This window comes from Oncorhynchus clarkii, chromosome 23, assembly GCF_045791955.1.
Source record: "Oncorhynchus clarkii lewisi isolate Uvic-CL-2024 chromosome 23, UVic_Ocla_1.0, whole genome shotgun sequence".
Classification (NCBI taxonomy): domain Eukaryota; kingdom Metazoa; phylum Chordata; class Actinopteri; order Salmoniformes; family Salmonidae; genus Oncorhynchus; species Oncorhynchus clarkii.
The window spans coordinates 62,130,212-62,156,091 of record NC_092169.1 but is presented as its reverse complement, the minus strand read 5'-3'; the positions used below and the strand labels follow the sequence as shown (position 1 = coordinate 62,156,091).

General features: G+C 49.7%; 1 protein-coding gene across 1 annotated transcript in view; it reads right to left on the bottom strand.

The window, feature by feature from the left end:
- The window catches only part of LOC139381221 (probable JmjC domain-containing histone demethylation protein 2C), a 235,668-nt gene that overhangs the window by 116,525 nt on the left and 93,263 nt on the right, over positions 1 to 25,880 (bottom strand). The window contains exon 3 of the mRNA XM_071124680.1: positions 7,666 to 7,779. Coding sequence (XP_070980781.1) covers positions 7,666 to 7,779 — 114 coding nt within the window. The remainder of the gene's footprint in view (positions 1 to 7,665; positions 7,780 to 25,880) is intronic.

Genomic DNA, 25,880 nt, shown 5'->3' with positions numbered 1-25,880 from the left:
TGACCTCCCTGGTTAAATAGAGGTGTTCTCAACTGACCTCCCTGGTTAAATAAAGGTGTTCTCAACTGGCCTACCTGGTTAAATAAAGGTGTTCTCAACTGACCTCCCTGGTTAAATAAAGGTGTTCTCAACTGACCTCCCTGGTTAAATAAAGGTGTTCTCAACTGACCTCCCTGGTTAAATAAAGGTGTTCTCAACTGACCTCCCTGGTTAAATAGAGGTGTTCTCAACTGACCTCCCTGGTTAAATAGAGGTGTTCTCAACTGACCTCCCTGGTTAAATAAAGGTGTTCTCAACTGACCTCCCTGGTTAAATAAAGGTGTTCTCAACTGACCTCCCTGGTTAAATAAAGGTGTTCTCAACTGACCTCCCTGGTTAAATAGAGGAGAAATAAAACATACCTTTGTGTGTCTTAATCACACAGTTAAATCCTCAGACCAGCTGTGCATATAGTTGATTTAAGTCAAACACATCGGGTTGGTCTATATATGAAGAAAAAATAACGTTTTGAACATTTAGACCAATTGATTGGTCGAAAGAACAGACGACTTTCGGTCGACCAAGGAGGCAAATTATGTCAAAATATACCAAAATAGCCATTGGTGAACAGGGTACAGAGCATTAGTGTGTTCTGAGGGAGAACTTGAGATACTAACAAATGGAAAACTAGTCTGTCACTCAGAAAAAATGATGTATCAATTCAACAAATAGGCATACTATTACAAATAAATGGTATTAAATGGTAAGCCACACTGTACAAACCTGCATTCAATATCATCCAACTTCAGCCCAACAGAGGTCACTGTACAGTCCACTGTCAGACGAGTAGCAGGCTGTAGTATCTCGTCTTGCTTTCTCTCTAATATTGTAAAGATCTGACTCACTGTTGCTGGTCACAGTCCAGCCTCTCCTCTTCTTTCACCTTGTCTTCTCCTATTCCTCCTGTCAGTTCTTCTCTCTACAGCACACTACACCACGATCCTCAGCTTGCCTGCCTGGCTGGCCCTACAAACAGTGACTTCATTGTGTCCTTTATACCAAACAGATTGCTGCTCCCCCCTTCCTCCTGTTCTCCTCCACCCTGCCCGACAGACCTCCACATATCCTCCTGTTCTCCTCCACCCTGCCCGACAGACCTCCACATATCCTCCTGTTCTCCTCCACCCTGCCCTACAGACCTCCACATATCCTCCTGTTCTCCTCCACCCTGCCCTACAGACCTCCACATATCCTCCTGTTCTCCTCCACCCTACAGACCTCCACATATCCTCCTGTTCTCCTCTACCCTGCCCTACAGACCTCCACATATCCTCCTGTTCTCCTCTACCCTGCCCTACAGACCTCCACATATCCTCCTGTTCTCCTCCACCCTGCCCTACAGACCTCCACATATCCTCCACATATCCTCCTGTTCTCCTCCACCCTGCCCTACAGACCTCCACATATCCTCCACCCTACAGACCTCCACATATCCTCCTGTTCTCCTCCACCCTGCCCTACAGACCTCCACATATCCTCCTGTTCTCCTCCACCCTACAGACCTCCACATATCCTCCTGTTCTCCTCCACCCTACAGACCTCCACATATCCTCCTGTTCTCCTCCACCCTACAGACCTCCACATATCCTCGTGTAAAAACAGTAGAATCCGTACCAGACGGACTTTCACTAGCAACCGGTCAGAGCAGGATGTTAGTAAGACTGTGGTAACTTACGTGACTGATCAGAGGTGTTCCTCACCAGTCACTGCTCTGTCACCGTGAGCGATTCTACTGTGGCATCACATATTCCTCCAGACATGGGCCAAGTCCTCTGAGACACATATCTGAGATGACTCTACAGTGGATACTAGTTGTTATACTGTCCTCTGAGACACATATCTGAGATGACTCTACAGTAGATACTAGATGTTATACTGTCCTCTGAGACACATATGAGATGACTCTGCAGTAGATACTAGATGTTATACTGTCCTCTGAGACACATATCTGAGGACAGAGATCACTGACCTAAACAGCTTCTGGACATCAGGACAGAGATCACTGACCTAAACAGCTTCTGGACATCAGAACAGAGATCACTGACCTAAACACCTTCTGGACATCAGAACAGAGATCACTGACCTAAACACCTTCTGGACATCAGAACAGAGATCACTGACCTAAACAGCTTCTGGACATCAGAACAGAGATCACTGACCTAAACAGCTTCTGGACATCAGAACAGAGATCACTGACCTAAACAGCTTCTGGACATCAGAACAGAGATCACTGACCTAAACAGCTTCTGGACATCAGAACAGAGATCACTGACCTAAACAGCTTCTGGACATCAGGACAGAGATCACTGACCTAAACAGCTTCTGGACATCAGAACAGAGATCACTGACCTAAACAGCTTCTGGACATCAGAACAGAGATCACTGACCTAAACAGCTTCTGGACATCAGGACAGAGATCACTGACCTAAACAGCTTCTGGACATCAGAACAGAGATCACTGACCTAAACAGCTTCTGGACATCAGAACAGAGATCACTGACCTAAACAGCTTCTTCACAGGGGCGGGCCACTGATTGAGCAGAGCCCTACCTTATGAAAACCCAAATCTCTCATTTGGAAGCTAAAATTACATTTAATCTCTTCACCAATAATTTCATATTCAAACATTTAAATTGAACAACAATTCCATGTGAATCCGATAACTACAATGTGCAGACTTTCCACTGTAGAGTTTGTCATCCTATCATTGATGAGAATGTCTCAGATGACAACCGAACTGACATCATATTCATTAAGTACCACCGCATATGTTCAATTGTTCGGATTACCAGAATATAGTTCATTTCCCCCCAACTTCTGATGTTCCCAGAATCTCTATGTTAACCAATGGGTTTTTAAATGTCACATCAGTAGGGTAGAGAGAGGAAAGGGGGGGGGGGGGGGGGGGGGGGGGGGGGGGGGGGGGGTAGGTATTCATGACTGTCATAAACCTACCCCCAACGTCATGACAGGACCAACACTTTACATGTTGAGTTTATATTTTTGTTCAGTGTATCTACCCACTGAAGACCTGTAAACACAGAGAGATAGAGAGAGGGAGAGAGAGAGAAAGAGAGAGAGGGAGATGTAGCATCTATCTACCCACTGAAGAGGCTCAGCATCAACAACACACAGAAAGAAGGAAGCAGCCAACTGTCCTCTGGTCTGCATTCAGGACATATGAGTCACTATTATGTGTTCTCATCTATGAAATGACTCATTCAGCAGCATAGTTCCTCAACCTCTCACAACAACCCCCAGCCCCTCTACCTCTCACAACAACCCCCAGCCCCTCTACCTCTCACAACAACCCCCAGCCCCTCAACCTCTCACAACAACCCCCAGCCCCTCTACCTCTCACAACAACCCCCAGCCCCTCTACCTCTCACAACAACCCCCAGCCCATCAACCTCTCACAACAACCCCCAGCCCCTCAACCTCTCACAACAACCCCCAGTCCCTCAACCTCTCACAACAACCCCCAGCCCCCCATCTCCTCACAACAAACCCCCCATCTCCTCACAACAAACCCCCCATCTCCTCACAACAAACCCCCCCATCTCCTCACAACAAACCCCCCATCTCCTCACAACAAACCCCCCATCTCCTCACAACAACCCCCATCTCCTCACAACAACCTCCCATCTCCTCACAACAACCTCCCATCTCCTCACAACAACCTCCCATCTCCTCACAACAACCTCCCATCTCCTCAACCTCTCACAACAACCCCCCAGCCCCCCAACCTCTCACAACAACCCCCAGCCCCTCAACCTCTCACAACAACCCCCAGCCCCTCAACCTCTCACAACAACCCCCAGCCCCTCAACCTCTCACAACAACCCCCAGCCCCTCAACCTCTCACAACAACCCCCAGCCCCTCAACCTCTCACAACAACCCCCAGCCTCTCAACCTCTCACAACAACCCCCAGCCCCTCAACCTCTCACAACAACCCCCAGCCCCTCAACCTCTCACAACCCCCAGCCCCTCACAACAAACCCCCCATCTCCTCACAACAAACCCCCCATCTCCTCACAACAACCCCCATCTCCTCACAACACCCTCCCATCTCCTCACAACAACCTCCCATCTCCTCACAACAACCTCCCATCTCCTCACAACAACCTCCCATCTCCTCACAACAACCTCCCATCTCCTCACAACAACCTCCCATCTCCTCACAACAACCCCCCATCTCCTCACAACAACCCCCCATCAACACAAGGTCCCTCCTCTCCTTCCTGTCTCTGAAACACACCGTCCCCTCCTCTCCTTCCTGTCTCTGAAACACACTGTCCCTCCTCTCCTTCCTGTCTCTGAAACACACCGTCCCCTCCTCTCCTTCCTGTCTCTGAAACACACTGTCCCTCCTCTCCTTCCTGTCTCTGAAACACACCGTCCCAGTCTCTCCTTCCTGTTTCTGAAACACACTGTCCCTCCTCTCCTTCCGGTCTCTGAAACACACTGTCCCTCCTCTCCTTCCTGTCTCTGAAACACACCGTCACTCCTCTCCTTCCTGTCTCTGAAACACACTGACCCTCCTCTCCTTCCTGTCTCTGAAACACACTGTCCCAGTCTCTCCTTCCGGTCTCTGAAACACACTGTCCCCTCCTCTCCTTCCTGTCTCTGAAACACACTGTCCCTCCTCTCCTTCCTGTCTCTGAAACACTGTCCCTCCTTTCCTTCCTGTCTCTGAAGCACACTGTCCCTCCTCTCCTTCCGGTCTCTGAAACACACTGTCCCTCCTCTCCTTCCGGTCTCTGAAACACACTGTCCCTCCTCTCCTTCCTGTCACTGAAACACACTGTCCCCTCCTCTCCGTCCTGTCTCTGAAACACACTAATGATCCACCTTAATAGTCATATTAAAGCTGCATCCTGATACAGCCGACCCACTGATACAGCCGACCCACTGAACTGATACAGCCGACCCACTTATACAGCCGACCCACTGATACAGTCGACCCACTGAACTGATACAGCCGACCCACTGAACTGATACAGCCGACCCACTGAACTGATACAGCCGACCCATCGATACAGCCGACCCACTGAACTGATACAGCCGACCCACTGAACTGATACAGTCGACCCACTGAACTGATACAGTCGACCCACTGAACTGATACAGCCGACCCACTGATACAGCCGACCCACTGATTCGGCCGACCCACTTAACCGATACGGCCGACCCACTGAACCGATACGGCCGACCCACTGAACCGATACGGCCGACCCACTGAACCGATACGGCCGACCCACTGAACCGATACGGCCGACCCACTGAACCGATACGGCCGACCCACTGAACCGATACGGCCGACCCACTGAACCGATACGGCCGACCCACTGAACCGATACGGCCGACCCACTGAACCGATACGGCCGACCCACTGAACCGATACGGCCGACCCACTGAACCGATACGGCCGACCCACTGAACCGATACGGCCGACCCACTGAACCGATACGGCCGACCCACTGAACCGATACGGCCGACCCACTGAACCGATACGGCCGACCCACTGAGCCGATACGGCCGACCCACTGAGCCGATACGGCCGACCCACTGAGCCGATACGGCCGACCCACTGAGCCGATACGGCCGACCCACTGAACCGATACGGCCGACCCACTGAACCGATACGGCCGACCCACTGAACCGATACGGCCGACCCACTGAACCGATACGGCCGACCCACTGAACCGATACGGCCGACAAACTGAACCGATACGGCCGACAAACTGAACCGACACGGCCGACCCACTGAACTTACACGGCCGACCCACTGAACTGACACGGCCGACCCACTGATACAGCCGACCCACTGATACAGCCGACCCACTGATCCAGCCGACCCACTGATCCAGCCGACCCACTCACACAGCCGACCCACTGAACTGACACAGCCGACCCACTGAACTGACACAGCCGACCCACTGAACTGACACAGCCGACCCACTGAACTGACACAGCCGACCCACTGAACTGACACAGCCGACCCACTGAACTGACACGGCCGGCCCACTGAACTGACACGGCCGGCCCACTGAACTGACACGGCCGGCCCACTGAACTGACACGGCCGACCCACTGAACTGACACGGCCGACCCACTGAACTGACACGGCCGACCCACTGAACTGACACGGCCGACCCACTGAACTGATACGGCCGACCCACTGAACTGATACGGCCGACCCACTGAACTGATACGGCCGACCCACTGAACTGATACGGCCGACCCACTGAACTGATACGGCCGACCCACTGAACTGATACGGCCGACCCACTGAACTGATACGGCCGACCCACTGAACTGATACGGCCGACCCACTGAACTGATACGGCCGACCCACTGAACTGATACGGCCGACCCACTGAACTGATACGGCCGACCCACTGAACTGATACGGCCGACCCACTGAACTGATACGGCCGACCCACTGAACTGATACGGCCGACCCACTGAACTGATACGGCCGACCCACTGATATTCAACCGTTGATCTTCACTGTCAAAGAAGAGCAACTAAACAGACAGGTCTTTTTCCAGAGACTCCTGGGAGAATTCCTCCAACTAAACAGACAGGTCTTTCTCCAGAGACAACTAGGAGAATTCCTCCAACTAAACAGACAGGTCTTTCTCCAGAGACTCCTGGGAGAATTCCTCCAACTAAACAGACAGGTCTTTCTCCAGAGACAACTAGGAGAATTCCTCCAACTAAACAGACAGGTCTTTCTCCAGAGACTCCTGGGAGAATTCCTCCAACTAAACAGACAGGTCTTTCTCCAGAGACAACTAGGATAATTCCTCCAACTAAACAGACAGGTCTTTCTCCAGAGACTCCTGGGAGAATTCCTCCAACTAAACAGACAGGTCTTTCTCCAGAGACAACTAGGATAATTCCTCCAACTAAACAGACAGGTCTTTCTCCAGAGACTCCTGGGAGAATTCCTCCAACTAAACAGACAGGTCTTTCTCCAGAGACTCCTAGGAGAATTCCTCCAACTAAACAGACAGGTCTTTTTCCAGAGACTCCTAGTAGAATTCCTCCAACTAAACAGACAGGTCTTTCTCCAGAGACTCCTGGGAGAATTCCTCCAACTAAACAGACAGGTCTTTCTCCAGAGACAACTAGGAGAATTCCTCCAACTAAACAGACAGGTCTTTCTCCAGAGACTCCTGGGAGAATTCCTCCAACTAAACAGACAGGTCTTTCTCCAGAGACTCCTGGGAGAATTCCTCCAACTAAACAGACAGGTCTTTCTCCAGAGACATCTAGGAGAATTCCTCCAACTAAACAGACAGGTCTTTCTCCAGAGACAACTAGGAGAATTCCTCCAACTAAACAGACAGGTCTTTCTCCAGAGACAACTAGGAGAATTCCTCCAACTAAACAGACAGGTCTTTCTCCAGAGACTCATGTGAGAATTCCTCCAACTAAACAGACAGGTCTTTCTCCAGAGACTCCTGGGAGAATTCCTCCATAATATCAGATTGGCGGAGCAGGAAATGACACCATAATGGAATGAGCATCACCAGAACCTTCATTTGACCGTGTCACCGACGAGCCAGTGACCACAGATATGTAATCATGTGTGTACGGGTGTGTGTCCACTGACCTGGTAGGGCTGGTATGCTCCGTGGTCAGACAGGAAGTCCAGTTGTCTGTCAGAGAAGAACTCTACAGCCGTGATGGAACCCAGAGTAGCCTTCCCCACCAGAGGTCTGAACGTCTGAAACAAAAACACTAACCGTTAGAGCCTTCACCGTCTTCTCTTTTCCAACTCTCATCTGTACAAATAATTCCCACGTGTTTCCTAGAGGGTGGAGGGAATACAGGCAGAATCTCACCAGCACTGAAGGTCTGAAACATTAAGATTTAAAACATTTAGTCAGGGGAAAACGTCTGCACAATTAACAACTGTTTGGAGGAAGGAATAATAATAATAATGATTTTAATAATGATGATGGTGATTTTAATAATGATAATAATAAATAATCATATGTTGATAATGATGTTGATAATGATGGTAATGATGATAATAATGATTATGATGATGATGGAAGTCATAGACAGAAACAGACAACTAAAGAGAGGAACACTGCTGCAGAGAGCTGCTGCTATCAGACAGTTCAAAGGCAGCCTGTCACTCTGATATGCCTCTTCCTCCTCTCTTCTCCCTCTCTTCACCCCCGCTGATCACCCATCTCTGATGTCAATGTCTATCAGCCTCCCTGCAGGGCTCAACTCTCTCATCTTCCCTCCATCTCACTGCTGCAGCAACACACACAGTCACACAGGCACACAGCCACTCAGATGCATTCCAACTGCTACACTACAGGAACAGACCATCACGTGGCCTGGGTGTGAGTCTGAGTAGGGAGGATTCTGTCAGAGTAGGGTACAGGAACAGACCATCACGTGGCCTGGGTGTGAGTCTGAGTAGGGAGGATTCTGTCAGAGCAGGGTACGGGAACAGACCATCACGTGGCCTGGGTGTGAGTCTGATTAGGGAGGATTCTGTCAGAGTAGGGTACAGGAACAGACCATCACGTGGCCTGGTTGTGAGTCTGAGTAGGGAGGATTCTGTCAGAGTAGTGTATAGGAACAGACCATCACGTGGCCTGGGTGTGAGTCTGAGTAGGGAGGATTCTGTCAGAGCAGGGTACGGGAACAGACCATCACGTGGCCTGGGTGTGAGTCTGAGTAGGGAGGATTCTGTCAGAGTAGGGTACAGGAACAGACCATCACGTGGCCTGGTTGTGAGTCTGAGTAGGGAGGATTCTGTCAGAGTAGTGTATAGGAACAGACCATCACGTGGCCTGGGTGTGAGTCTGAGTAGGGAGGATTCTGTCAGAGCAGGGCTCTGCAGGGCTCAGAGCAGGGCACAGAGCAGGGCTCAGAGCAGGGCACAGGGCATGGCACAGAGTTCAGAGCAGGGCACAGGGCACAGAGCATGGCACAGGGCACAGAGCATGGCACGGGGCAGGGCACAGGGCAGGGCACAGGGCAGGGCTCAGAGTTCAGAGCAGGGCACAGGGCATGGCACAGAGTTCAGAGCAGGGCACAGGGCAGGGCACAGGGCATGGCACAGAGCAGGGCACAGAGCAGGGCACAGAGCAGGGCTCAGAGCAGGGCACAGAGTTCAGAGCAGGGCACAGAGTTCAGAGCAGGGCACAGGGCAGGGCACAGAGTTCAGAGCAGGGCACAGAGCAGGGCTCAGGGCAGGGCACACGGCAGGGCACAGGGCAGGGCACAGGGCAGGCCAGATTACAGAGTTTTTGTATCATCAGACCGTCACTAAGTGAGTAAACACGGTCTGGTAGGTGACTGGGGTGCCGTGGGAATAGGGTGCCATGTAGTGCACTACACAGGGAGTAGGGTGCCATGTAGTGCACTACACAGGGAATAGGGTGCCATGTAGTGCACTACATAGGGAATAGGGTGCCATTTGTTAGACAGTCAGGGTTGTGTGTCAACAGTCCCTAATCGGAGGAGTTGAAACGAGGCTACAGCTGCTGTCCAACCAACCCTGTGGTACACTGCACTGCAGGCAGGAGCTCCATCTGACTGTCCTAGGGCAGATAAATATAGAAACTCACACAGACAGAGAGACAGAGAGAGAGCCAGACACAGAGCGACAGAGACAGCGAGAGAGAGAGAGCGAGAGAGAGCGAGAGCGAGACACAGCCAGAGAGAGAGAGAGCGAGACACAGCCAGAGAGAGAGAGAGCGAGACACAGCCAGAGAGAGAGAGAGCGAGACACAGCCAGAGAGAGAGAGAGAGCGAGACACAGCCAGAGAGAGAGAGAGAGCGAGACACAGCCAGAGAGAGAGAGAGAGCGAGACACAGCCAGAGAGAGAGAGAGAGCGAGACACAGCCAGAGAGAGAGAGAGAGCGAGACACAGCCAGAGAGAGAGAGAGAGCGAGACACAGCCAGAGAGAGAGAGAGAGCGAGACACAGCCAGAGAGAGAGAGAGAGCGAGACACAGCCAGAGAGAGAGAGAGAGCGAGACACAGCCAGAGAGAGAGAGAGAGCGAGACACAGCCAGAGAGAGAGAGCGAGACACAGCCAGAGAGAGAGCGCGAGACACAGCCAGAGAGAGAGAGAGCGCGAGACACAGCCAGAGAGAGAGAGAGCGCGAGACACAGCCAGAGAGAGAGAGAGCGCGAGACACAGCCAGAGAGAGAGAGAGCGCGAGACACAGCCAGAGAGAGAGAGAGCGCGAGACACAGCCAGAGAGAGAGAGAGCGCGAGACACAGCCAGAGAGAGAGAGCGCGAGACACAGCCAGAGAGAGAGAGAGCGAGACACAGCCAGAGAGAGAGAGAGCGAGACACAGCCAGAGAGAGAGAGAGCGAGACACAGCCAGAGAGAGAGAGAGCGAGACACAGCCAGAGAGAGAGAGAGCGAGACACAGCCAGAGAGAGAGAGAGCGAGACACAGCCAGAGAGAGAGAGAGCGAGACACAGCCAGAGAGAGAGAGAGCGAGACACAGCCAGAGAGAGAGAGAGCGAGACACAGCCAGAGAGAGAGAGAGCGAGACACAGCCAGAGAGAGAGAGAGCGAGACACAGCCAGAGAGAGAGAGAGCGAGACACAGCCAGAGAGAGAGAGCGAGACACAGCCAGAGAGAGAGAGCGAGACACAGACAGAGAGAGAGAGCGAGACACAGCCAGAGAGAGAGAGCGAGACACAGCCAGAGAGAGAGAGCGAGACACAGCCAGAGAGAGAGAGCGAGACACAGCCAGAGAGAGCGAGCCACAGCCAGAGAGAGCGAGCGAGAGAGAGAGAGAGCGAGACACAGCCAGAGAGAGAGAGAGCGAGAGAGAGAGAGAGCGAGAGAGAGCGAGAGAGAGCGAGAGAGAGCGAGAGAGAGCGAGAGAGAGCGAGAGAGAGCGAGAGCGAGAGAGCGAGAGAGCGAGAGAGCGAGAGAGCGAGACAGCCAGAGAGAGCGAGAGCGAGAGAGAGAGAGAGCGAGAGAGCGAGAGAGCGAGAGAGAGAGAGACAGGTAGAGAGAGAGACAGCTCGAGACAGAGACAGCTCGAGACAGAGACAGCTCGAGACAGAGACAGCTCGAGACAGAGACAGCTCGAGACAGAGACAGCTAGAGAGACAGACAGTACAGTGGCAGAAAACCTGACCATTGTGTGTAATTGTCATTTCAAGTTAAAGTGTACTGTTAGCTAGCTAACACTACATGTATGATCTGTGCAGTAATATTATTTGTATCTCAGAGCCATTTGCATTGCTAGTTATAGTCTAATGTTAGCTAGCTACCATTGAACCTGGTTGGTTAGCTACCTGCAGATTCATGCAGGGTAGTAACGTTATGAGTTGGGATTATGGGTCATTGTTTAGCTAGCTAGCTACATGTCTAAACAAAAGACTCCACTATGCAGATAATCACTCTGGGACACACCCCACACACTGGGGGACAAACCACACACACTCTGGGATACACCCCACACACTCTGGGACACACCCCACACACCCCACACACACTCTGGGACACACCCCACACACACACTCTGGGACACACCCCACACACACAATCTGGGACACACCCCACACACACACTCTGGGATACACACCCCACACACACACTCTGGGATACACCCCACACACTCTGGGACACACACCCCACACACACTCTGGGACACACACCCCACACACACACTCTGGGACACACACCCCACACACACACTCTGGGACACACCCCACACACACACTCTGGGACACACCCCACACACACTCTGGGACACACCCCACACACACTCTGGGACACACCCCACACACACTCTGGGACACACCCCACACACACTCTGGGACACACCCCACACACACACTCTGGGACACACCCCACACACACACTCTGGGACACACCCCACACACACACTCTGGGACACACCCCACACACACACTCTGGGACACACCCCACACACACACTCTGGGACACACCCCACACACACACTCTGGGACACACCCCACACACACACTCTGGGACACACCCCACACACACACTCTGGGACACACCCCACACACACACCCCACACACACACTCTGGGACACACCCCACACACACACTCTGGGACACACCCCACACACACACACTGGGACACACCCCACACACACACTCTGGGACACACCCCACACACACACTCTGGGACACACCCCACACACACACACACTGGGACACCACACACACACACACTCTGGGACACACGACAAACACACACTCTGGGACACACGACAAACACACACTCTGGGACACACCACAAACACACACTCTGGGACACACCACAAACACACACTCTGGGACACACCACACACACACTCTGGGACACACCACACACACACTCTGGGACACACCACACACACACTCTGGGACACACCACACACACACTCTGGGACACACCACACACACACTCTGGGACACACCACACACACACTCTGGGACACACCACACACACACTCTGGGACACACCACACACACACTCTGGGACACACCACACACACACTCTGGGACACACCACACACACACTCTGGGACACACCACACACACACTCTGGGACACACCACACACACACTCTGGGACACACCACACACACACTCTGGGACACACCACACACACACTCTGGGACACACCACACTCAAGAACCACATCCAGATAACATTTACCAGTCTTTAGTCTTGAAATGTATAACCTGGTTTCCCACAGTAATATAACCTGGTTTCCCACAGTAGTATAACCTGGTTTCCCACAGTAGTATAACCTGGTTTCCCACAGTAATATAACCTGGTTTCCCACAGTAATATAACCTGGTTTCCCACAGTAATATAACCTGGTTTCCCACAGTAATATAACCTGGTTTCCCACAGTAATATAACCTGGTTTCCCACAGTAATATAACCTGGTTTCCCAGAGTAATATAAACTGGTTTCCCACAGTAGTATAACCTGGTTTCCCACAGTAATATAACCTGGTTTCCCACAGTAATATAACCTGGTTTCCCACAGCAGTATAACCTGGTTTCCCACAGTAGTATAACCTAGTTTCCCACAGTAATATAACCTGGTTTCCCAGAGTAATATAACCTGGTTTCCCACTGTAATATAACCTGGTTTCCCACAGTAGTATAACCTGGTTTCCCACAGTAATATAACCTGGTTTCCCACAGTAATATAACCTGGTTTCCCACAGTAATATAACCTGGTTTCCCAGAGTAATATAACCTGGTTTCCCACTGTAATATAACCTGGTTTCCCACTGTAATATAACCTGGTTTCCCACTGTAATATAACCTGGTTTCCCAGAGTAATATAACCTGGTTTCCCAGAGTAATATAACCTGGTTTCCCAGAGTAATATAACCTGGTTTCCCACAGTAATATAACCTGGTTTCCCACAGTAATATAACCTGGTTTCCCAGAGTAATATAACCTGGTTTCCCACAGTAATATAACCTGGTTTCCCAGAGTAATATAACCTGGTTTCCCACAGTAATATAACCTGGTTTCCCACAGTAATATAACCTGGTTTCCCACAGTAACATAACCTGGTTTCCCACAGTAATATAACCTGGTTTCCCACAGTAATATAACCTGGTTTCCCACAGTAATATAACCTGGTTTCCCACAGTAATATAACCTGGTTTCCCACAGTAATATAACCTGGTTTCCCACAGTAATATAACCTGGTTTCCCACTGTAATATAATCTGGTTTCCCACAGTAATATAACCTGGTTTCCCACAGTAACATAACCTGGTTTCCCACAGTAATATAACCTGGTTTCCCACAGTAATATAACCTGGTTTCCCAGAGTAATATAACCTGGTTTCCCACTAATATAACCTGGTTTCCCACAGTAATATAACAGAGAAACAGCTCTGTATAACCTGGTTTCCCACAGTAATATAACCTGGTTTCCCACAGCAATATAACCTGGTTTCCCACAGTAATATAACCTGGTTTCCCACAGTAATATAAACTGGTTTCCCACAGTAACATAACCTGTAATATAATCTGGTTTCCCACAGTAATATAACCTGGTTTCCCACAGTAATATAACCTGGTTTCCCACAGTGATATAACCTGGTTTCCCACAGTAATATAATCTGGTTTCCCACAGTAATATAACCTGGTTTCCCACAGTAATATAACCTGGTTTCCCACAGTGATATAACCTGGTTTCCCACAGTAATATAATCTGGTTTCCCACAGTAATATAACCTGGTTTCCCACAGTAATATAACCTGGTTTCCCACAGTAATATAACAGAGAAACAGCCCAGTATAACCTGGTTTCCTACAATAATATAACCTGGTTTCCCACAGTAATATAAACTGGTTTCCCACAGTAATATAACCTGTAATATAACCTGGTTTCCCACAGTAATATAAACTGGTTTCCCACAGTAATATAACCTGTAATATAACCTGGTTTCCCACAGTAATATAAGCTGGTTTCCCACAGTAATATAACCTGTAGTATAACCTGGTTTCCCACAGTAATATAAGCTGGTTTCCCACAGTAATATAACCTGTAGTATAACCTGGTTTCCCACAGTAATATAACCTGTAATATAACCTGGTTTCCCACAGTAATATAACAGAGAAACAGCCCAGTATAACCTGGTTTCCCACAGTAATATAACCTGGTTTCCCACAGTAATATAAACTGGTTTCCCACAGTAATATAACCTGGTTTCCCACAGTAATATAACCTGGTTTCCCACAGTAATATAAACTGGTTTCCCACAGTAATATAACCTGTAATATAACCTGGTTTCCCACAGTAATATAACCTGGTTTCCCACAGTAATATAAACTGGTTTCCCACAGTAATATAACCTGGTTTCCCACAGTAATATAACCTGTAATATAACCTGGTTTCCCACAGTAATATAACCTGGTTTCCCAGAGTAATATAACCTGGTTTCCCACAGTAATATAACCTGGTTTCCCAGAGTAATATAACCTGGTTTCCCACAGTAATATAACCTGGTTTCCCACAGTAATATAACCTGGTTTCCCACAGTAACATAACCTGGTTTCCCACAGTAATATAACCTGGTTTCCCACAGTAATATAACCTGGTTTCCCACAGTAATATAACCTGGTTTCCCACAGTAATATAATCTGGTTTCCCACAGTAATATAACCTGGTTTCCCACAGTAATATAACCTGGTTTCCCACAGTAATATAACCTGGTTTCCCACTGTAATATAATCTGGTTTCCCACAGTAATATAACCTGGTTTCCCACAGTAACATAACCTGGTTTCCCACAGTAATATAACCTGGTTTCCCACAGTAATATAACCTGGTTTCCCACAGTAATATAACCTGGTTTCCCACAGTAATATAATCTGGTTTCCCACAGTAATATAACCTGGTTTCCCACAGTAATATAACCTGGTTTCCCACAGTAATATAACCTGGTTTCCCACAGTAATATAACCTGGTTTCCCACAGTAATATAATCTGGTTTCCCACAGTAATATAACCTGGTTTCCCACAGTAATATAACCTGGTTTCCCACAGTAATATAACCTGGTTTCCCACTGTAATATAATCTGGTTTCCCACAGTAATATAACCTGGTTTCCCACAGTAATATAACCTGGTTTCCCACTAATATAACCTGGTTTCCCACTGTAATATAACCTGGTTTCCCACAGTAATATAACCTGGTTTCCCACAGTAATATAACCTGGTTTCCCACAGTAGTATAACCTGGTTTCCCACAGTAATATAACCTGGTTTCCCAGAGTAATATAACCTGGTTTCCCACTAATATAACCTGGTTTCCCACAGTAATATAACAGAGAAACAGCCCTGTATAACCTGGTTTCCCACAGTAATATAACCTGGTTTCCCACAGTAATATAACCTGGTTTCCCACAGTAATATAACCTGGTTTCCCACAGTAATATAAACTGGTTTCCCACAGTAACATAACCTGTAATATAATCTGGTTTCCCACAGTAATATAACCTGGTTTCCCACAGTAATATAACCTGGTTTCCCACAGTGATATAACCTGGTTTCCCACAGTAATATAATCTGGTTTCCCACAGTAATATAACCTGGTTTCCCACAGTAATATAACCTGGTTTCCCACAGTGATATAACCTGGTTTCCCACAGTAATATAATCTGGTTTCCCACAGTAATATAACCTGGTTTCCCACAGTAATATAACCTGGTTTCCCACAGTAATATAAACTGGTTTCCCACAGTAATATAACCTGTAATATAACCTGGTTTCCCACAGTAATATAAACTGGTTTCCCACAGTAATATAACCTGTAATATAACCTGGTTTCCCACAGTAATATAAGCTGGTTTCCCACAGTAATATAACCTGTAGTATAACCTGGTTTCCCACAGTAATATAACCTGGTTTCCCACAGTAATATAACCTGTAATATAACCTGGTTTCCCACAGTAATATAACAGAGAAACAGCCCAGTATAACCTGGTTTCCCACAGTAATATAACCTGGTTTCCCACAGTAATATAAACTGGTTTCCCACAGTAATATAACCTGGTTTCCCACAGTAATATAACCTGGTTTCCCACAGTAATATAAACTGGTTTCCCACAGTAATATAACCTGTAATATAACCTGGTTTCCCACAGTAATATAACCTGGTTTCCCACAGTAATATAAACTGGTTTCCCACAGTAATATAACCTGGTTTCCCACAGTAATATAACCTGTAATATAAACTGGTTTCCCACAGTAATATAACAGAGAAACAGCCCAGTATAACCTGGTTTCCCACAGTAATATAAACTGGTTTCCCACAGTAATATAACCTGTAATATAACCTGGTTTCCCACAGTAATATAACCTGTAATATAACCTGGTTTCCCACAGTAATATAACCTGTAATATAACCTGGTTTCCCACAGTAATATAAGCTGGTTTCCCACAGTAATATAACCTGTAGTATAACCTGGTTTCCCACAGTGATACAACAGAGAAACAGCCCAGTAATGACCAAAGATACAGTATAAACACTGTTCAACCTCAGATGGCTCACCAGGCCTGGCTGATATAAAGAGAACACATCTGTGAGACAGAAATAACACTAATCTCTCACAGTCTTAAGTCACTTTTGAATACAAGACAACAAAATGGCCACTATAAATGCAAACTGTCAAAGCATATACTAACGAGCACTGATCCCTCTTGGTAAAACGGGATACAGCATGTGTCAGTTCCCGCTGGTTCCTCAATCTGCAGTCTCTCTCCCAAACATGCCTTTCTCATAAAGGCTGTATTGTTCGACTGAGACCAGAGCAAACATGTTTCAAATGAAAGGAAATTAGACGTTGACCGTCAAATGACCGTTTCTCCCCGTCCTGTAATAAGACACACAGTGGCCCACCCACAGACTCCACCCACCCACCCACCCAGACTACAGCCACCCACCCACCCACACAGACTCCACCCACCCACCCACCCACACAGACTCCACCCACACACACACAGACTCCACCCACACAGACTCCACCCAAACACACACAGACTCCACCCAAACACACACTCCACCCAGCCAAGTCTCTGTGCGACCACATGGCAAGCGGTACCGATGGTGCAACAGGACCCTGCGGTACCGGAACCAACGGGACCCTGCGGTACCCGGAACCAACGGGACCCTGCGGTACCCGGAACCAACGGGACCCTGCGGTACCCGGAACCAACGGGACCCTGCGGTACCGATAGTGCAACGGGACCCTGCTGTACCGGAACCAACAGGACCCTGCGGTACCGGAACCAACAGGACCCTGCGGTACCGGAACCAACAGGACCCTGCGGTACCGGAACCAACAGGACCCTGCGGTACCGGAACCAACAGGACCCTGCGGTAGCGATGGTGCAACAGGACCCTGCGGTACCGGAAACCAACAGGACCCTGCGGTACCGGAAACCAACAGGACCCTGCGGTACCGGAACCAACAGGACCCTGCGGTACCGGAACCAACAGGACCCTGCGGTACCAGAACCAACAGGACCCTGCGGTACCAGAACCAACAGGACCCTGCGGTAGCGATGGTGCAACAGGACCCTGCGGTAGCGATGGTGCAACAGGACCCTGCAGTAGCGATGGTGCAACAGGACCCTGCGGTACCGGAACCAACAGCACCCTGCGGTACCAGAACCAACAGGACCCTGCGGTACCAGAACCAACAGGACCCTGCGGTACTAGAACCAACAGGACCCTGCGGTACCGGAACCAACAGGACCCTGCGGTACCGGAACCAACAGGACCCTGCGGTACCGGAACCAACAGGACCCTGCGGTACCGGAACCAACAGGACACTGCGGTACCGGAACCAACAGGACCCTGAACAGCTTATACACCCAAGCCATAAGACAGTTAAATAGTTAGTTAAATAGTTAACTCTTTTGCCTCATCACATACCGATAACAAACAGTAGCAACAGTGTACTGTAACTATATTCCTAGTTATGTGTACATATCTACCTCAATTACCTGGTACCCCTGTACATATTTACCTCAATTACCTGGTACCCCTGTACACATCTACCTCAATTACCTGGTACCCCTGTACACATCTACCTCAATTACCTGGTACCCCTGTACACATCTACCTCAATTACCTGGTACCCCTGTACACATCTACCCCAATTACCTGGTACCCCTGTACACATCTACCTCAATTACTTCAATTACCTGGTACCAATGCACATTCACTAGGTACTGGAACTCCCTGTATATAGTCATTTTATTACCTGGTACTTCCTGTATATAGCCATGTTATTACCTGGTACTTCCTGTATATAGCCATGTTATTACCTGGTACTTCCTGTATATAGCCATGTTATTACCTGGTACTTCCTGTATGTAGCCATGCTATTACCTGGTACTCCCTGTATATAGCCATGTTATTACCTGGTACTTCCTGAATATAGCCATGTTATTACCTGGTACTTCCTGTATATAGCCATGTAATTACCAGGTATTTCCTGCATATAGCCATGTTATTACCAGGTATTTCCTGCATATAGCCATGTTATTACCAGGTACTTCCTGTATATATCCATGTTATTACCAGGTACTGCCTGTATATAGCCATGATATTACCAGGTACTTCCTGTATATAGCCATGTTATTACTACTCCCTGTATATAGCCATGTTATTACCAGGTACTTCCTGTATATAGCTTTGGTATTACTACTCCCTCTATATAACCATGTTATTACCAGGTACTTCCTGTATATAACCATGTTATTGCCTGGTACTTCCTGTATAGAGCCATGTTATTACCAGGTACTTCCTGTATAGAGCCATGTTATTACTACTCCCTCTATATAGCCATGTTATTACCAGGTACTTCCTGTATATAGCCATGTTATTACCAGGTACTTCCTGTATATAGCCATGTTATTACCTGACAGGGAGGGATCCCTCTGTGTCAACACTCAGCACTGTGACGGGGAGGGATCCCTCTATGTCAACACTCAGCACTGTGACAGGGAGGGATCCCTCTATGTCAACACTCAGCACTGTGACAGGGAGGGATCCCTCTATGTCAACACTCAGCACTGTGACGGGGAGGGATCCCTCTGTGTCAACACTCAGCACTGTGACGGGGAGGGATCCCTCTGTGTCAACACTCAGCACTGTGACAGGGAGGGATCCCTCTATGTCAACACTCAGCACTGTGACAGGGAGGGATCCCACTCAGCACTGTGACAGGGAGGGATCCCACTCAGCACTGTGACAGGGAGGGATCCCACTCAGCACTGTGACAGGGAGGGATCCCTCTATGTCAACACTCAGCACTGTGACAGGGAGGGATCCCACTCAGCACTGTGACAGGGAGGGATCCCACTCAGCACTGTGACAGGGAGGGATCCCTCTATGTCAACACACAGCTACACACCAGAGAAACACCACACTCTCCTTTGAAACATCAGCCTTCCCCTTCCCTGTCCGTTACCTTGCAGAGAGGGTAGCAGCCCTAAACATCAGCCTTCCCTGTCCCTGTCCGTTACCTTGCAGAGCGGGTAGCAGCCCTAAACATCAGCCTTCCCTGTCCCTGTCCGTTCCCTTGCAGAGCGGGTAGCAGCCCTAAACATCAGCCTTCCCTGTCCGTTCCCTTGCAGAGCGGGTAGCAGCCCTAAACATCAGCCTTCCCTGTCCGTTACCTTGCAGAGCGGGTAGCAGCCCTAAACATCAGCCTTCCCCTTCCCTGTCCGTTACCTTGCAGAGCGGGTAGCAGCCCTAAACATCAGCCTTCCCTGTCCGTTCCCTTGCAGAGCGGGTAGCAGCCCTAAACATCAGCCTTCCCTGTCCGTTCCCTTGCAGAGCGGGTAGCAGCCCTAAACATCAGCCTTCCCTGTCCGTTACCTTGCAGAGCGGGTAGCAGCCCTAAACATCGGCCTTCCCTGTCCGTTACCTTGCAGAGCGGGTAGCAGCCCTAAACATCAGCCTTCCCTGTCCGTTACCTTGCAGAACGGGTAGCAGCCCTAAACATCGGCCTTCCCTGTCCGTTACCTTGCAGAGCGGGTAGCAGCCCTAAACATCAGCCTTCCCTGTCAGTTACCTTGCAGAGCGGGTAGCAGCCCTAAACATCAGCCTTCCCCTTCCCTGTCCGTTACCTTGCAGAGCGGGTAGCAGCCCTAAACATCAGCCTTCCCCTTCCCTGTCCGTTCCCTTGCAGAGCGGGTAGCAGCCCTAAACATCAGCCTTCCCTGTCCGTTACCTTGCAGAGCGGGTAGCAGCCCTAAACATCGGCCTTCCCTGTCCGTTACCTTGCAGAGCGGGTAGCAGCCCTAAACATCAGCCTTACCTGTCCGTTACCTTGCAGAACGGGTAGCAGCCCTAAACATCAACCTTCCCCTTCCCTGTCCGTTCCCTTGCAGAGCGGGTAGCAGCCCTAAACATCAGCCTTACCTGTCCGTTACCTTGCAGAACGGGTAGCAGCCCTAAACATCAGCCTTCCCTGTCCGTTACCTTGCAGAGCGGGCAGCAGCCCTAAACATCAACCTTCCCCTTCCCTGTCCGTTCCGTTGCAGAGCGGGTAGCAGCCCTAAACATCAGCCTTCCCTGTCCGTTACCTTGCAGAGCAGGTAGCAGCCCTAAACATCAGCCTTCCCCTTCCCTGTCCGTTACCTTGCAGAGAGGGTAGCAGCCCTAAACATCGGCCTTCCCTGTCCGTTACCTTGCAGAGCGGGTAGCAGCCCTGAACATCAGCCTTCCCCTTCCCCGTCCGTTACCTTGCAGAGCGGGTAGCAGCCCTAAACATCAGCCTTCCCTGTCCGTTACCTTGCAGAGCGGGTAGCAGCCCTAAACATCGGCCTTCCCTGTCCGTTACCTTGCAGAGCGGGTAGCAGCCCTAAACATCAGCCTTCCCTGTCCGTTACCTTGCAGAGCGGGTAGCAGCCCTAAACATCGGCCTTCCCTGTCCGTTACCTTGCAGAGCGAGTAGCAGCCCTAAACATTGGCCTTCCCTGTCCGTTACCTTGCAGAGCGAGTAGCAGCCCTAAACATCAGCCTTCCCTGTCCCTGTCCGTTACCTTGCAGAGCGAGTAGCAGCCCTAAACATCGGCCTTCCCTGTCCGTTACCTTGCAGAGCGGGTAGCAGCCCTAAACATCAGCCTTCCCTTTCCCTGTCCGTTACCTTGCAGAGCGGGTAGCAGCCCTAAACATCAGCCTTCCCTGTCCGTTCCCTTGCAGAGCGGGTAGCAGCCCTAAACATCGGCCTTCCCTGTCCGTTACCTTGCAGAGCGGGTAGCAGCCCTAAACATCAGCCTCCCCTTTCCCTGTCCGTTACCTTGCAGAGCGGGTAGCAGCCCTAAACATCAGCCTTCCCTGTCCGTTCCCTTGCAGAGCGGGCAGCAGCCCTAAACATCAGCCGTCCCTGTCCGTTCCCTTGCAGAGCGAGTAGCAGCCCTAAACATCAGCCTTCCCTGTCCGTTACCTTGCAGAGCGGGCAGCAGCCCTAAACATCAGCCTTCCCTGTCCCTGTCCATTACCTTGCAGAGCGAGTAGCAGCCCTAAACATCAGCCTTCCCTGTCCGTTCCCTTGCAGAGCGGGTAGCAGCCCTAAACATCGGCCTTCCCTGTCCGTTACCTTGCAGAGCGGGTAGCAGCCCTAAACATCAGCCTTCCCTTTCCCTGTCCGTTACCTTGCAGAGCGGGTAGCAGCCCTAAACATCAGCCTTCCCTGTCCGTTCCCTTGCAGAGCGGGCAGCAGCCCTAAACATCAGCCTTCCCTGTCCCTGTCCGTTCCCTTGCAGAGCGAGTAGCAGCCCTAAACATCAGCCTTCCCTGTCCGTTACCTTGCAGAGCGGGTAGCAGCCCTAAACATCAGCCTTCCCTGTCCGTTACCTTGCAGAGCGGGCAGCAGCCCTAAACATCAGCCTTCCCTGTCCCTGTCCGTTCCCTTGCAGAGCGAGTAGCAGCCCTAAACATCAGCCTTCCCTGTCCGTTACCTTGCAGAGCGGGCAGCAGCCCTAAACATCAGCCTTCCCTGTCCCTGTCCGTTCCCTTGCAGAGCGAGTAGCAGCCCTAAACATCAGCCTTCCCTGTCCGTTCCCTTGCAGAGCGAGTAGCAGCCATAACTCAACAGTAAATATTTGATAAGGCTGAGTGCACTGGAATGCAAAAGAGTGGGCTGCAGCTCATGCAGAGCTAAGTAGTGTGTGTGTGTGTGTGTGTGTGTGTGTGTCTCGAGGCTTCATCATCCTGTGAAAGGTTCCGACAGCCGGGGGAGGGGGGGGACAGAACGCTGCTATCTGAGGAAGGTCACAGTGGAACACAGACACACACAATCAGTCTCTCCCTACAGCACACAGACACACACAATCAGTCTCTCCCTAAAGCACACAGACACACACAATCAGTCTCTCCCTACAGCACACAGACACACACAATCAGTCTCCCCTACAGCACACAGACACACACAATCAGTCTCTCCCTACATCAGTCTCTCCCTACAGCACACAATCAGACTCTCCCTACAGCACACAATCAGTCTCTCCCTACAGCACACAATCAGTCTCTCCCTACAGCACACAATCAGTCTCTCCCTACAGCACACAATCAGTCTCTCCGTACAGCACACAATCAGTCTCTCCCTACAGCACACAATCAGTCTCTCCCTTCAGCACACAATCAGTCTCTCCCTACAGCACACAATCAGTCTCTCCCTACAGCACACAATCAGTCTCTCCCTACAGCACACAATCAGTCTCTCCCTACAGCACACAATCAGTCTCTCCCTACAGCACACAATCAGTCTCTCCCTACAGCACACAATCAGTCTCTCCCTACAGCACACAATCAGTCTCTCCCTACAGCACACAGACACACACAATCAGTCTCTCCCTACAGCACACAGACACACACAATCAGTCTCTCCCTACAGCACACAGACACACACAATCAGTCTCTCTCCTACAGCACACAGACACACACAATCAGTCTCTCCCTACAGCACACACACACAGTCTCTACCTACAGCACACAGACACACACAATCAGTCTCCCTACAGCACACAGACACATACAATCAGTCTCTTTCCCTACAGCACACAGACACACACAATCAGTCTCCCCTACAGCACACAGACACACACAATCAGTCTCTCCCTACATCAGTCTCTCCCTACAGCACACAATCAGTCTCTCCCTACAGCACACAATCAGTCTCTCCCTACAGCACACAATCAATCTCTCCCTACAGCACACAATCAGTCTCTCCCTACAGCACACAATCAGTCTCTCCCTACAGCACACAATCAGTCTCTCCCTACAGCACACAGACACACACAATCAGTCTCTCCCTACAGCACACAGACACACACAATCAGTCTCTCCCTACAGCACACAGACACACACAATCAGTCTCTCTCCTACAGCACACAGACACACACAATCAGTCTCTCCCTACAGCACACACACACAGTCTACCTACAGCACACAGACACACACAATCAGTCTCCCTACAGCACACAGACACACACAATCAGTCTCCCCTACAGCACACAGACACATACAATCAGTCTCTCCCTACAGCACACAGACACACACAATCAGTCTCTCCCTACAGCACACAGACAGTCCTCTACATGACCAGCCAAGATGTCAGTGAACAGCTCTATATTCCAGTCCTCTACATGACCAGCCAAGCTGTCAGTGTGCAACATGACCAGCCAAGATGTCAGTGTGCAGCTCTATATCCCAGTCCTCTACATGACCAGCCAAGCTGTCAGTGAGCAGCTCTATATTCCAGTCCTCTACATGACTAGCCAAGCTGTCAGTGAGCAGCTCTATATTCCAGTCCTCTACATTACTAGCCAAGCTGTCAGTGTGCAGCTCTATATTCCAGTCCTCTACATGACCAGCCAATATGTCAGTGTGCAGCTCTATATTCCAGTCCTCTACATGACCAGCCAAGATGTCAGTGTGCAGCTCTATATTCCAGTCCTCTACATGACCAGCCAAGATGTCAGTGTGCAGCTCTATATTCCAGTCCTCTACATGACCAGCCAAGATGTCAGTGTGTAGCTCTATATTCCAGTCCTCTACATTACTAGCCAAGCTGTCAGTGTGCAGCTCTATATTCCAGTCCTCAACATGACCAGCCAAGCTGTCAGTGAACAGCTCTATATTCCAGTCCTCTACATGTTACTGGTACGTAGTGTAGTTTTACTGGTACGTAGTGTAGTGTACTGGTACGTAGTGTAGTGTTACTGGTACGTAGTGTTACTGGTACGTAGTGTAGTGTACTGGTACGTAGTGTACTGTACTGGTACGTAGTTTTACTGGTACGTAGTGTAGTGTACTGGTACGTAGTGTAGTGTACTGGTACGTAGTGTAGTTTTACTGGTACGTTGTGTAGTTTTACTGGTACGTAGTGTAGTGTACTGGTACGTAGTGTAGTGTACTGTTACGTAGTGTAGTGTACTGTTACGTAGTGTAGTGTACTGTTACGTAGTGTAGTGTTACTGGTACGTAGTGTAGTGTACTGGTACGTAGTGTACTGGTACGTAGTGTAGTGTACTGGTACGTAGTGAGGGGTACTGGAACGTAGTGTAGTGTACTGGTACGTAGTGTAGTGTACTGGTACGTAGTGTAGTGTACTGGTACGTAGTGTAGTGTACTGGTACGTAGTGTAGTGTTACTGGTACGTAGTGTAGTGTTACTGGTACGTAGTGTAGTGTTACTGGTACGTAGTGTAGTGTTACTGGTACGTAGTGTAGTGTACTGGTACGTAGTGTAGTGTACTGGTACGTAGTGTAGTGTACTGGTACGTAGTGTAGTGTACTGGTACGTAGTGTTACTGGTACGTAGTGTACCTGGTACGTAGTGTAGTGTTACGTAGTTTAGTGTTACTGGTACGTAGTGTACTGGTACGTAGTGTAGTGTACTGGTACGTAGTGTAGTGTAGTGTACTGGTACGTAGTGTAGTGTAGTGTACTGGTACGTAGTGTAGTGTACTGGTACGTAGTGTAGTGTACTGGTACGTAGTGTAGTGTAGTGGTACGTAGTGTAGTGTAGTGTACTGGTACGTAGTGTAGTGTACTGGTACGTAGTGTAGTGTACTGGTATGTAGTGTAGTGTACTGGTACGTAGTGTAGTTTTACTGGTACGTAGTGAGGTGTACTGGTACGTACTGCAGGAGGCAGGTTAGACAGGAGGAGCTCAGTCCATACTTAGACACATCATAATGACTGTGTTGGATAGGAAGCTAACAGACAACATCCAGACAGACTCCGTTCTAGGCTCTAACAACCACGACCTCCCAAAACAACAGACCGAACCGTTCACAACGGGATGCAAACGT